This window comes from Haemaphysalis longicornis, unplaced genomic scaffold, assembly GCF_048455015.1.
Source record: "Haemaphysalis longicornis isolate Haplotype H1 unplaced genomic scaffold, Haemaphysalis longicornis Haplotype H1 scaffold_9, whole genome shotgun sequence".
In the NCBI taxonomy this organism is placed as follows: Eukaryota; Metazoa; Arthropoda; class Arachnida; order Ixodida; family Ixodidae; genus Haemaphysalis; species Haemaphysalis longicornis.
In genome coordinates, this window is record NW_027526460.1 from 129,587,180 (window position 1) to 129,602,170 (window position 14,991).

Sequence of the window (14,991 nt, forward strand, 5' to 3'; positions counted from 1 at the left end):
AAGCACGACTGATTTGACCGGCATTGACCAAACCGCTCGGTACATGCTAACGTTGTGTATTTGGTTGCTTCTATACTTCTATACGTCACCGCTGCCTCGCTTGCTTCCGTTTCATCGTGACGCAAACAGTCACTGCAGTCGTGTCACGTCTATCAACGCGAAAATGGCTATGGGAAGGTGAGGCTATCGTGTGAAACGAACTTGCTGGTTGCCCTCAGGTCTCCCTTAACGTAGTCGCAGATGATTGCCACTAGTCGTTTAAAGAATGTTGGTAAATAACAAGATTTTTGGTCCTGAAGACTCATAAGTTTGTAAATATAATGTATGTGCCTGAATCCTTTCTTTCAGTGGTGGAGGCTACATCCTTGAATTCGCCAGCAACAAGTACGAAGGCCTCGCAGCTTATCAACCTGTGATAAACGGTGAGTGCTTTTCCGAAGTGGCTGATTATTTGGCTTCCTTTGCATATTCATACCGTTGTTCCCACGTATATGCTTCTGTGCATGCGCGGTTATCAATCTGACTGTACGAGCGTGTGAATGTTCGTGTCGAACAGTATGTTACTGATCCAGTATCCGAAATACGTGAGCTTTTATTTACGTTAAAGAAGGTCAGCAGCGTATTCATTTAAGTAAAGCGTGCAGGATAATCATAAAGGACGAGCTTGCACTATGGATATTCTAATATAGCTATTAAGAGTGCCCTCGGTGCACCTTAGCGTGCTTATGCTATCTTTTTCTCAAAACCATGTTCTCCACTAAGATTTGAACTTCGGGTGGCGAAGCGCCACGCTCGGCAACGATACGGCTCGCCATGCCTGCTATGACACGAATGGGGAACTATATGCATTCTTAGCCAAAATACAGCAACGGGGGAGTGCCATTGCTCTTTTGGGGGACTAACTGCGCTGCCACAACCATTAGTCCCCTACGAGAGTCCATACGAAGGGACGAACGGTTCGACCGCTCCGTTCGACCCTAAGTGAATATGCTGCGGTATTTCAAACAGTATTTCCTGACCGGACCGAGGACGACGCGAACTGGCAATGCGAGGTTTCTTTTCCGCTCGCGATTCTGGCAGGGGAATACAGCAAAATACTGCGCTTTGGCACGCACAAGGGTCGGTAGTCAAGCAACCATGCCTCTCTGCTCTGAGCAGCGGGGAGCGTATCGAGATCGCCACTTACCCGCCGCGGTGGCTCAGTGGCTAAGGCGTTGCGCTGCTGAGCACGAGGTCGCGGGTTCTATTCCCGGCGGCGGCGGCCGCTTTTCTGATGGAGGCGAAAAGCAAAAACGCCCGTGTGTACGAGATTTCGGCGCACGATAAAGATCCCCAGGTGGTCAAAATTAATCCGGAGCCCTCCACTACGGCGCGCCTCATCGCCTGCGTTGCGTCGGCGCGTTAAACCCCACAATCAATCAATCAGATCGCCACTTGACCGAGATCGCGTGCTTGTTTCTGCGCGGTTGCACGGTGGTACAAGGCTTTCGCGCCAGGGGCATTTGATTTGTCAGCCGCAAGCACGAGTGGGTGCCACACTGATCGCTGCGTTCCTCAAGTACCCGCAACAACGTCGTGAGTTACGTGTCGGAGAGCCGAGAAAGGTAGAGTGGTTGAAGCTACAGCAAAAGAAACAAGAATTCCGGAAACTCAAAACTAGAAAATGCGGGCTCTACATCTTCCCTGCATATATGCATTCTCACTCAGCACGTACTCGATCTTACGAGGCTCATTCTGTGTCCAACGCTACGGCCATCGCCACGGAACGACGCTTTCGGTCGGCGTCCATCTTTGCCGCTACCCTTAACCTTGTTACTCCAACCATAACCACCCCGCCTTCCCGGCTAGACCCCTGGAAGACCAACTAACGAGGAATTCCAGTGGCCCCCTGGAATGAGGAGGCCTTAGCCTAAAGGACAAATAAACTTTTTCTCTCTCTCTCTCTCTCTCTCTCTCTCTCTCTCTCGCCGCGCGCAGAAGGTTCACGCATCGAGAGTATGCTCTGACCGTCCATCGCCTCCTGTTCCATTCGCGCCGTCGTCTGCTCGCTTTATCCTTTGTGTGAATGCTTCCTTCCGCCGGACCGTCTGGTGACGTCATGCGACGTCACCAGTCCGGCTGCGCATATGTCCGGCGTGTGAAACCCCCTTACATAACATGATCCACAGGTCAACTGGGGCTTTTCTGGGCGCTCTGCCACAAGCCACTACCGCGGGTGGTGCTCAAGCACACTATGGGGAGGCCATCGTCATCTTGCGTAACTTCCCCGGGAATCGCCCCCCCCCCTCCCCAGCGACTTGTTTTCCCTTCCCCACAAGAGAACATGGAGGCCAGCGTTATCAGGTGTACGATAATATCCAGTGGCGCACCAAGAAAGAAAGCAACAGCAGCAGCAGTTGCCGTAAAATCAGGAGAAAAGCCATAAAAGCTTTTCTTTATAAGCACTTCTCCCTTGCCCAGTATTGGCAACTGCTCGCTTCCCCTCGCAGTGCTCCTCGGCACCCGGTTCATTATTTCACATGGTAATGAGCTTCGAAGAAACCCTACTCACCCCCAACCACTCTACTATACTGGCGAAACCTGGGAAGAAGCGCTGACCAAGCTCTACCCTCGAAACCCGCAGTCCGCTGGCTTAAAGGACTGTTGATGCGGCCCGTGCTAAAGGTGTACCCCGCACACTGGAAGCAGCCGCGAACCTGTCATACAGGTTAAAATAAGGACGTTCATTACCTCTCTCAGTGGCCAATTCTTCGGCTGGTCACTGTCTTACCACCGCATCTCGATAGAAGATAGGCTGGGGCCTGTCCCCGTATGCACATCTCTGAAAATGGCCTGACAGAACAACATGTGGCAACTTGAGCTTCTAAGGCAGCTTTACTCTCTGAAATGCCCGCTGAAACTGAGGTAGATACGTAAGTTATTTTGGTTAAACATGGGGTGCCATTCTCAAGCAGCTAGCTGATTTTAATTTAAAATCCATAACAGAAAATTTTAAGAACAGAAGGTTATCCCAAACTAGGAGATTTATTAGTGCATCTTAACGTCATTGCTTTAATTCGTAATCGTCTCTAACGCAGTTCTCCTATTTAAACACAATAAAATCGTTCCTTTACGGCGCAACTCGTGAGCCGGTCCTCCGCACTAAAAAAGCCCAGGAACCTTTTTTAATTGAATAATAAATCAGTAAGCAACACCAAGATATGTTTCATGTCTACAACATGCCTTATCTAGAAGATATGTATAAGTGAAAAATGTTGCATCAGAGGATTGAAGATCTTGCAAAATATATGATACTGCGGTGCACTCAATGCAAAATGCCTTTTCCAAAACCTATCTTCACATTCCCCTGGTACGTGGGTGTCTTCGCGCAAGCTTTTGCGAGGTTATGTGAAATGGCTGAAAATATTCCTTCCTGTCTAACGTTTGCTGGAAAACCCGTAAATTCCATTCATTGCGAGAATAAAACATCTGACGATCTAGTAAACACCTGCTCATACTGATGTGGCAAACGAAAAAGCTGTGGTTTCGAGAATTTTATACAATGCGTGTCGCAATTGACCATCAAAAACAAAATTAATCGTTGTACAGTTATTATAATTTCTGGTTCGTAGTCAATGGGACCACAATTAGACCCGAAGTAGCATCGAATTATCAATTTCGGTCGTCAGTTATGGTAAAGGCACATGGGGAAAATGTGTATTCGCTCCAAAACTCCTGCACCACGATCAGTCGTAGTCTTCTTCGATGCAGGTAGTCAGTTATCTTTATTGTCCGTTTGTAAACGTAGGGAAAACGTAGGGAACATGACGCTGGTAGAAGCAACATCGAAAATTGCGAAATAGCTGGAGTAGGGTCAAGCGAGACTAAAAACTAAAGCTCAGTTGTGAGATTGTTCGTTGATAAAACATTCTTGCGGCATACTATTAGAGGAAATAGCAGTCGAAGATAACCGCCGAGCATTCAACAGCAAAGGCAAGGTTAAAAATGTTTGACAATCAGTTTAAGGTAATGCGAATATGCGCGTCAGCTCTAACTACTACAGTATCATGCAGCGAGATTTCATTTAGTTTTAGGAGAGTGGAAGGGAGCTGGTTAAAAGTGCCTAAGCATAGTAGTGGCCTAAACTAAGATGTAATATTTGAAAGGGATCTTACCTGGATTCTAGGTCCGCTAGTCGCCGCCTGGGACAACACCGAAGAAACTCTCGGTAGTGACCACAACATTATCCAAATAAGTGTCCCTCTCACTCGGTCATCAAAAAGAAACCGATCAAACGAGCCCACAGCAAGTATAACGAATTGGCCGAATGTCCGTAAACACCTGCAAGAAATTGACACAAGCGGCATTCCCCTTGCGGAATGGAGCGACGTCAACTTGACAGTGGTATGTAAACACACCAAGAGAATAGCCCGCACCGAATCCAATCCATACATTGACCAGCACCTCCTTACCCTCTGGAGAAAGCGCCGTGCTATTGTCAAACGCTGAAAACGTGACAAGGATGACTGCGTGCTTAAAAAACGCCTTTACCGCCTCCATCACGAAGCCCAAGAGTATGCCGACAAGTTAGTCACACAAAATTGGCTTCAAGTATGTGAAAAGCTCAATGGCATGCTTCATATGGTAAGGGTCTGGCAACTGTTTCGCACACTACTGGGACAATAAAAACCAAAATACACCGTCCAACGGCTTCACTTAGCGATCAAAGGCACACCACATGATATCACATAACAGATCCGTAGCACACTCTACCCCCCTTGTAGTACCACACGCATCGACATCATTTACGCAGAATCAGCCCCAGAAGATGAGGATGAAGGAATCAACTTGGACTTTTCACCCGGAGAATTAACATGAAACTGCGTCAACTCACTCGCAACACAGCCCCGGGACCGATAAAATTACATATGGAATGATCCGCAACCAGCCTGACGAGAAACGCGCAGAACTTGTCGACCATATAAATCGGGCTTGGAGATCAGGAAACCTACCCCCCGAATGAAAAGATCATGTTACCCGCATCCCCAAATGAGGAAAACCACCCAACACACCCGCCAACCTCCGCCCTATCTCCATGACATCGTGTGTTGGAAAACGTACGGAGATGATGATGCTCGCTAGACTGGAATGACACCTGAAAAACAACGGCCACCTGCCAGCCACAATGGTGGGATTTCGAAAGCATGTGAGCACACAGGACATTGCCAAGCGCATTCATGAGGATGAGGACGTATACGTACAGCCCAGTGCAGCCCAGTTCCGCACCATTGTAGGAGTAGCTATAAAAAAAGCTTTTGACAATGTGCTGCATGACGCCATACTTCTCAGCCTCATGGAAAGTATACCGGGTATCCGTACTTTCCATTACGTTGAAAATTTTCTAACAGACCGAATCATCTGCATCTTGGGACCCGATGGGAAGCCATCTCGGCTTTACCCACATCACAGAGGTACACAACAAGGATCCATATTATCACCAACACCCTTCAATCTGATGATGAAGAATCTCCCCGCCAAACTGAACGCTATCGCAAACCTTCAACATCCCATGTACGCTGACATCACACTCTGATCTAAAAAGGGTAGCCCTGGCGAGCAGTACGTTACAACAGGGCCTCGATATCACCAGCGGGCACGCCCACGAAGTCGGACTCACTTACTCAAACGAGAAATCATAATATGTAGTTTTATTGGACAACAGAACCAAGAAAAATAACCAATATCGCAACCTCATCACTCTGACAGTAAACAACTTACCAATCCCTAGCCGTAGCCACATCGAGGTACTGGGCTTCATCCTCCAACAAGACGCTAAAAGCACAGAATGGGTGAAATCCATAATTGCTCAAATTAACGAAATTCACCAAATGCTCCGCCACGTGACGCGACACCATCAAGGCCTCCAAGAACAAGAATTACGCAAAGTAGTCGAAGCTCTCGTGTTCTCACGCGTCATGTATGCATACCGTTTTCAGTGCCTTACCAAGACAGAAGCCAACAAAACAGAAACAGCCATCAGAAAATGCATCCGCATGGAAATTGGAGTGCCTCTATTAGCCCCCACGGCATTAATTAATGACGCTGCTCTCTACAACACTCTCGATGAAAGAGCCCCAGTTTATCATGAATCTCAGCACCACCGACTAACAACTTCAATGCAAGGGCGGGAAATTCTTCGCGCCCTCGGATACCCCAACGACCACCTCCTACCCCTCATTCCCACGCCGCCACCCTGGGAGAGCATACCAAGAATCACTGTGCTACCCGTACCAAACACATGAGCCGAGCCAGAGATCAAGAACGTAGAGCATCTCGCGCTCAACACCTGCCCGAATCAATCCATGACACCTACTACACTGACGCCCGTTTTGTGGACCATGCAACGACTACGGCATCGGTCGGCCCCTGCACAGCTCACGTACGACATCACGTCAACGTTCTCCCACAGCTGCAGAGACTCAAGCTATCGCAGAAGCCATTATGCTTCACCAGCATCGGAACGACCACATTACAGTCTGCATGGACAGTCAGGGAGCACTACGAAGCTTCGCCTCGAATGGCATTCTATCCCCTGTCCACACTAGCCTGTCAACATACATGCACGCTCATCCCACCTACATGTTTTTCTTGAATTGATTCCTGCCCACCAAGGCATAGAGGCTAATGAAGGAGCTCACGCTGTGGCCCGCGACGCTCATTTCCCGGGCAGTCCTCAGCCGTGGCCTGAGGAATGCAATCCAAAAGTGGATAGAGCAATGCATCACAAAAGGCGCCTAGAACATATCGGAAACCTCCGCACAGCAAGAATGGTACTTCCCTCCCTATCTAAATTCATGTCACGAAGACACGCTACATATATTGGACAGGCGCAGATTGTCCCTCCCCTGGGATCTGTTCCTCCACTACATACAGAAGTCACCAGGCCGTCCGCGCTGTCAGGTATGCCGTGGCTATTCGGACAATGAACATACATGTGGACGCTGTCTACGGGCGACCTCGTCTTCCACATTTCTTTCGACCAACCCCTTACGCCCCCCTGATATTCTCTACTCTGTGGTCTAGCTGGGCCACTCCTCCCGAAAACCTGCGGGCAGCCCTGTGGTCCCTCTTCGCTGCCCACATTGAAACACTTTGTGCACCTCCGCCAAGCCCGCCACCGTCGGACGACCGTGGGACACCCCCTTCCTTCGAGTACTCATAACTCCGCGGCTCGGACTTGAGCTGCAGAATAAAGTTTGATCGCTCTCTCTCTGTGTGTGCACTGCAAGACCACCGTCACTCGGTTTGCTTTGTGCCGAGCCGGCATGTTGGTGTTACTGACACCGCAATATCACCTAGCTTACGTTCCGCGTATTTGTCGGGCTTTTTTATTGTCACTTTCAACATGTGGTACAAAAACTCCGAAAAAACATTTTGGTTTTAACACCTGTTTAGAAAATGTCATCACGCAGCTAAAGGCATCTATTGTTTCCATCATGCATGAACGCGCTGGCAGTCAAGATGTGGCCACAGGGTTTCAAAATTAGTTCCTTTGTTGAAGCCACGGTGCCAAACTAGTGCCCATCAGCATGAAGGTCATCTCAAAGTTCGCCTGAAAATCATTTGCTTCTGGCCAAGGACAGTCGCAATAACCAAGTAACAAGCACTTCTAAAGCAATGGCTGCCCGGGCAAACAAGGAACGGAAACAGGAGGATAACCGGTGAATTGCGGAACTTCCATATTTGTTTTTTTAAACGACCATAGACATTGTTACGCGACGGTAGGATGAAAGCGACATAAACCTTGCAGTTGAGAACGATGTATTTACAATAATCTTAATGCGGCCTCCAGAGAGCCTGCGCAGGCTGTCTTCTCCACACCACCGTCCAAGCTTGGGCCCACAACACTGCGCTCCACTGCTCTTTTCGTCATCTTCTCCGTGAGAATATGCCTCACACCAGCATCATCCAAAATCCACTCAATAGCCAGAACACCCGTTCACCAAAATTATGAAGCAACAAGACAGCAAAGATGTCTTACTAGGATTAAAAGTACTTATGGCATTTACAACTTCTCACAATCGCAAGCTAATGCATGTAAGCTAACACCATATCGCTCAGATGCTCTCAATATTTGGAATAACAGCAAAAGGTAAAATATACTTTTCTGTACTGTATTAACTGATTTGATTGATTGTGGGGTTTAACGCGCCGACGCAACGCAGGCGATGAGGCGCGCCGTGGTGGAGGGCTCCGGATTAATTTTGACCACCTGGGGATCTTTATCGTGCGCCGAAATCTCGTACACACGGGCGTTTTTGCTTTTCGCCTCCATCAGAAAAGCGGCCGCCGCGGCCGGGAATCGAACCCGCGACCTCGTGCTCAGCAGCGCAACGCCTTAGCCACTGAGCCACCGCGGCGGGTTACTGTATTAACTGTTACCTCCATTCGCATAAATCTGGAGTTTGCACTTATTATGCTGTCTAAAATGCCAAATTCGTATAATGCAAATGAACTTGAATTTGTGCAAGCGTTTTTCAGAAAAAGATTGATAATGATTTTATGCACGAAAGGCTATATTTCATGCATTGCAGGAGCTTGCCAAACAAACGAACTTTGTGTTTCCTGCTATGTTCCTTTGGATTTCTAATTTATCTTACCTCTTTCATGCGGTTACCTTTGAACAAACTGATGTTAATATATTTAGTGACAGCCTGGTTCGAGGTTTTGGCGAAGGCATTTTCAAGCGTCTTAGTTTAACAGTAAAGTCTCTTCGCGCAAGGTACCTAGTATCTAGGTAAATATTTTTGTCTTGATTCCCTGTTTTGTGACTTGGGCGAATTCTTATTCAAGTTATCTATGACCGCTTTACAGCAGCAGCCATACTACCCCTCATGCGGCATGCATATACATCTAAAAGTTTAGGCTGAGGGTATTGAAATTCAATCATACCTTGTAAATGCCTCACAGCTGACGGTACGCCAAATACCACGTTTTGCTGCATCACTACTTTGAGTTTACTGAAAGCTGGTGGCTTTGTTTCCCAATAGGTGTCGGTGGAAACCTGGTGGCCGTACAAGCCAGCCGCATATCGACATACTTGCACCTGAATGCCGAGAGACGGGGCCTACCACCGGGCGAGACCCGCTGCGTGGGAATCACGGGGGTCTTCTTTGGAGGCTGTAAGTAGTGAATTCTCCGTACCATGTTTCACAACGCTTCCGGTTTGTTCGGCGATGAATCGTGAACAGAACAAGCTCGTTGTATTTGGATGGGACTTGCACAAACGAAACAACGCCACATAAGGTGCGAGGTACAGCAAACATTGGAAGCTTGAAAATTGCTCTGCAAGAATAATGGATTCACTGTTCCATTGTCGCTGCCGTTACAGCTGTTTTTAAGTTGACAAAATAGCTTGCCATGACGCTTCAAGACCGTAATCAACGAACATTTTACACCATACAAAACTAACATCTGGAGTCGGAATAAATTACAAAGAAAAGGTATTTGAATCTCTTTTTATTGTTTTTATAGAGAATTCCGGCTAGTTTTTTTGTAAACCGTGCCATGCGCCCTAAACAATACGCAGTTCTTGCTTCATTGGAACAATGAGCACAAAAGTGGAGGCAGAAATATTGGGTAGAAGAGACTTCCCCATTCATTCTTTCCGGTGCAGTACCGGATGACCGTCACTGTAAGCAAGAAAAAGGGCAGATGGGAAGTTAATGAGGGCAAGCGCTCATGTTGCACAAGCCCTGTTCGGGAATGCTGGCTATCACCCCTGTTGTAGAAAATTCTGGGGGCAAGAATTTAAGCTCAAAAGTTTTTTACGTAGCTTTTTCAGAACCCGAACTTGCAAGAACTCAGTGCATCCAGGTGCTTCGCGCTTTTTAAAGGAGGATTCTGCACTGGACACGGACGCACTGGTGACGAAGTTTCTTCTTTTTTGTGGCCCAGGCCTCCACGCTCGAACAGCGCGCCTCCTGCTGCTTCTACTCATTCCTGGTCAACTCATCTTTGTGGCAGTCATCGACAACGTGGAAGGCAACGGTGAAGCCTTCCACGGGCCTTTCGTGGGGCTCTACCTCGCTGCGGCCTTCATCCAGGTTAGCGGCAGACCACCGTATACCCTATACCCAGTGCTCCTCAAATACGTGTCCCTTTAACCCATGGTCACTCGTCTTTTTTTGTCGAAGCTGCCATCGCACTGTGCGTGCGATAGAATCGGAACGGTTTACGGTAAAATGCTTGAATTTGACTGTTTTAGTGACTGCTTCCTTAATTTCTTCCTTGATTAATTCTCTGGGCGTTTTTGACATTTGCGCATAACCACATTTACGCCAACAAGCTAAATGTTCGGGCTGGTTGGCACATTTTCAAGAATACCAAGAAACACCGCAAGGGGCGGGACAAGGAAGAACAACAGCACGAAGCGCTGTCCAGTTGTTCTACCTTGTCCCGTCCTTTGCACTGTTTTTTGCCATTCTTGAATATGCACATGTACGCTTTCCGTAAAAAGATATGGGAACACTAGTTCATCGCCCAATAACACAAGAAAAGCTCGTGGGAAGGGATAAGTATTCTCTGAAGTCGTTTTCTTGCAGCCATTGCAAATATGGAGGCTGTTCTTCAATGTCTGAAGGATTTCCCTTAAAGCACACACCAGAAGCTAGACTCCAGACTCTAGAATTGATAAATCAGCCCAAATTTAGAAGCACATGTATTTATCCTGCATTGAGTTATTCGCGCATACTCGATTACTGGGAAAATATCACTGGATGCACAAAACCAACGCTTCTATCATAGTTAGCAAAGTAAGATGAAGCGACTATACATCAGTGACGTAGCCAGTGGGAAGGGGGGGGGGGGTTGATGGTTGGGGGGTTCGAACTCCTCCGAAAGTTTCTCCGGGCAGTGCGTAAGCGAGGCACAATGATCCTTTCGGCCAACTCCACCCTTCCGATAACCCATAACCCCCTCCGAAAAATATTTCTGGCTGTGGCCCTGCTGTACGAAATTTTTATTTGTGTCTACACTGCGTAGCTCAAACTTCAACTTGCGGGTAAGATATTCGAGACTACGATACACGATGGCCTAGCCTATCGCGTTGCTTTCGCGGCCATCAAGCAAGGCGTTGCATAGACTACCACTCACGAGAGCGTGAAAGTTTCAGGAATGGACTGAGGGGAGCGCTCTCGCTGTAGATTGCCACAAATTCGATTTGTTGGTAGCCCAGAAAGATGGGGAAGTAGCAAGCAGATATAAAAAGAAACAGGAGGCACAAAAATCAGTCATTCACTTTTAGCTGTCATAACTCTTTAAGCATTGCGGACGTCCTGGTCTACGCACAAGAAATGAAGACCATAATAAATTCTACCGCTCAATTTTTGTTCTGCTTTGTCAGGGCTTTTTGGCGCGTTATTAGACCCCTGTAGAATTTTTCGGTTAAGCTTTAGATGAGAGTATAAGAGGCTATGACTGGTATAGCCATTTGGTAGCTATTGCTTTTATTCGCATTTTTCAGCTATTGTTTAGTGAAATTTGACCCTAGTTCTAAAGACCTTAATTGCTCTCACAGTTAATTCGATTCCGCTGCAGGTTTCCAAATGAAAGTAAAACTGCCCGTGTGTACAGATTTGGGCGCATGTTAAGGACATCTAGGTGCTCAAAATTAATTCTGTGCCCTTCACTACGGCGAGCCTCATGACCCAGTTGTAGCTTCGGCGCGTTAAACCACAAAAAATTGAATTGGGTCCCATCCTGCGTAGTCTCTAGTATGTCACCAGGGGCCATGACGACAAAATTAAAGTTTGCTTCAATAAAAAGAATACTTTGTGCTGATAGCAATGATACCCATACTATCGCAAACTTCAAGTACTAGATATTTAGGAAAACATAAACAGTGGCGACCCTGTCCCAAGCAACTTTCTGTCGATTTCTTTGTGACATCAGAAAATATTGGTTGCTTGATTGATAGTCGCCGATTTAAGACGCCCCAAAAAAACACGGCTAAGCGATTCTAATGGGGCATCTAGTTCCGTTTGACCATATCAATGGAATTCGAACACCTAGTTGACACACTTATAGCGGTGTTTGCAGTGCTGGCCCATATAACCTCGTTTCTGTCCATATGACGTCACTGTAGCGCGAAATTTGAGTTCCTTGCTTTTTTTTTTCGGTTAAAAACACGTATTTTGTGGTTGGAATACGCCTGAGTAAGTTAACAAAGGCTAGTCAACTCAATCTGGACGAAGTTGCGTTTTGTCTTCATGACCCCTTTAAAAAATACCCAGCAGAGACGTTCTCCTATTTTTTTACAGGTGTGCGTGCTGCTCTACGTGGCCCGGGTACTAGTGTACAGTCTATGGACCCGGGGCGTGGATCCGGACAACGCCGCCATTCCCTTCCTGACTGCGCTTGGTGATCTCTTGGGAGGAGGCCTCTTAGCCGTCGTATTTTGGCTTCTTGAGTTCCTTTGATTGGTCTCAACTTTGCGCGCGTCACGATTTTCCGTACCAAGCGACTGAAGTGTCCACGTGAGCGGGCGTACGGATCGATTTATGCCAAAAAGCTATTTTAGTGTATTCAGAGGTGGTTACGACGTACACAAAGGGAAGGGTAAGTCGTATTGCGTCCTAATGAAGACGTGTTTTCTCGGTCACGGACTTCCGCCTGCTACAAGGTATTTCAAGCATTTCACCTTGCAAAGGGAAGAAACGCGTATGCCTTTACACTCGCATGCGGTCGTTATATAAAGATAGTAAGCTCTCCTTGGATGTTGGAATTGTCTCGTAAAAAGTGTCCACGATATCAATGATACAGGCTAGTAGTGTCAAGAAAGCTTACTTAGGTTTTATTCAGTTTATCTTGCCTATCTGCACCTTGCTTGGCTGACGCGACGACTACAAAGGAAACATAAACGAGCATTCGTCCGGAACCATTTTATAATTTTAGTATCGTACTGCTGCAAAAAGGTTATTGGTCCTTGAGGAAAACGTAAATTTCTTGCTGGTGCAACGGAGTTCACTTGGTGCCATGAGCAGAGCATAGTAGGCACGCCAACTTCCGTCTCCCCTCCACGAAGAACTGTTCTTTTGTTTCAAATACTGTAGTCATTTGCACAAGCCTAAAGTTTTGTCGTGTTCTACGGCCACTGGTGCGGAGCGGTTGAAGCAATGAGATGTCGCAAATGTTGTATTTACTTTAAGCTGTGCATTCCGTCCCTTTTGGTGCCCATTGGAAGATAGTTTGATATAAATGGAATTTAGGAATGTATTGATTATCTTGCTTCAGAAGTTATGTTTGTTCTAGTTACCTCAGTTTTTGTTGCAACATTTTTTTGTGTATATTATCTGAACTGGGTCATTCTTACCTTACTTTATTAGTATGCTTAGTGCCTGAGAAACAACAAACTTATTGGAACACTGTTCTAGGCTCTGGTTAACCTCAAAGTCAAAAGAACTTTAAGAAATAACATTAGTGTTTGTTTCGAAACGTGCTAATTTTTTAAAATTTTAAATCAATTACATTTACAAGTGCTTAAAGCTTACAGTTTAGAAGTTTGTGCATTTAATTATTTCCCACACCTATGGCCTTAAAATGACTGTAACCGGTGCAGATTAGAATACATGTGTACGCACACTTTGATGCCTGCTTTGCGTTGCAGAGCGGAGCCTGTAGGGTCTTCACTACTGTTGTTATTGAAAAGCGCCTCGTTGGGCAGAACTGTGATACAAGCGCCGAGGCGAACCAAATTTCGCCGGTGATTTGCATTATTTGCGGACATGTGTAGGCCTCGTGCGAACGGAGACGTTCCCACGCTTTGTATTGTGCGAAAAATGGCAGCCATAACAGCGAGTTCAAATCGTATATATTTCATTGACACAATACATGGCACTTTCAACTCAAAATTACAGTGCGTTTAGTTCACGTGGTGGAATTTAATTTTAATTTTGTATGGCTGTATTGACGACCCGGTGTTAATAGCACAGACAAAAAGTCAGTATTTTTTGCTTCCATAAGAGCAGGAAGTTTAGAAAAGTCACCTTGATACGGGCATGAAAACATTCTCGAAATATGTTTTATTGTGGCAGAGATGTATATTTTTATTCCTCAAATACACAATATGGTGTCTATAGGCGCATATACTTCGTGCATAACTGCGTCATCATTGTGCATAATTTGTAAAGGTTTCATTGCTTCGTCGTTACAGTGTACATATTTGTTGGCACGAAAGTGTTTTAGCGAAATTATGTCGACAATAATGTTAAGCGTTTTATCTTGACATTATATTACCATGTTTATTTTACTTTCACCTTCGGTATTTGTGCAACAACGGCTGTACTTGCTGTCATGAACAGCGTTCAGTTGTTTTAAATCATTTTCCGGTGCTTCTCTTTGAATGTTTAGTTCGTCTGGAAAACGACTTTTTTACTTGGAACGTGAGTTTTTGTATTGTTTTTAATTTGTTTACATGAAATAAACTACAATTTAAACCCGAATACTGTGGATCCGTGTAAATTGCATGCATTGTAAGGATTAACAAAGCGTGAATATTCATAGATACTAACCATTCTGACGAATCGCAGCGAGTCTTGCAGGTGTTGCATAGTCAGGAGCAAACCTCTGCTAGACTCGAATGGTAATTTTTAATCACCTAAATTCTATTAGGCCATGGTTCCGCATCACTAAAGCATGCAATCTTGCGTCGACAGAGTGCCAGTTCTAAAGAGCGAAAGTATGGCACCAAGGATTGCTCACTCAGCGTATCATTGAACAAGGAACAATTCACTTTCAAGAGCAAAAATGGGACATTGCTTCACATGATTCTAGAACCTTGATCTCCTGCGTTGTAAAATCGATGGTAATGAAATCTTTAGAAGGATATTTGTACAGAGGTCAAAACTGTTAACAAGAACACGCGAACGCGTGGCTTTCAATACGTGCAGCGCAGCGTTCTGAAAGCCACCGGCGTGACCAGCGAGATTAGGTGACGGCGCTGCGGCGGCTTGG

The 14,991-nt window shown here is 46.2% G+C and overlaps 1 protein-coding gene across 3 annotated transcripts in view; it reads left to right on the top strand.

Annotated features, from left to right (window-relative positions):
* LOC144153048 (solute carrier family 41 member 3-like) overlaps positions 1-14,480 on the top strand; it is a 280,541-nt gene extending 266,061 nt beyond the window's left edge. For all 3 annotated transcript variants that reach the window (XM_077684684.1, XM_077684683.1, XM_077684685.1), the window contains 4 exons: positions 349-422; positions 9,030-9,161; positions 9,937-10,085; positions 12,300-14,480. In XM_077684684.1, the coding sequence (XP_077540810.1) occupies positions 349-422; positions 9,030-9,161; positions 9,937-10,085; positions 12,300-12,458 (514 nt within the window). In that variant the 3' untranslated portion in view covers positions 12,459-14,480. The remainder of the gene's footprint in view (positions 1-348; positions 423-9,029; positions 9,162-9,936; positions 10,086-12,299) is intronic.
* Positions 14,481-14,991: the final 511 nt, after the last annotated feature.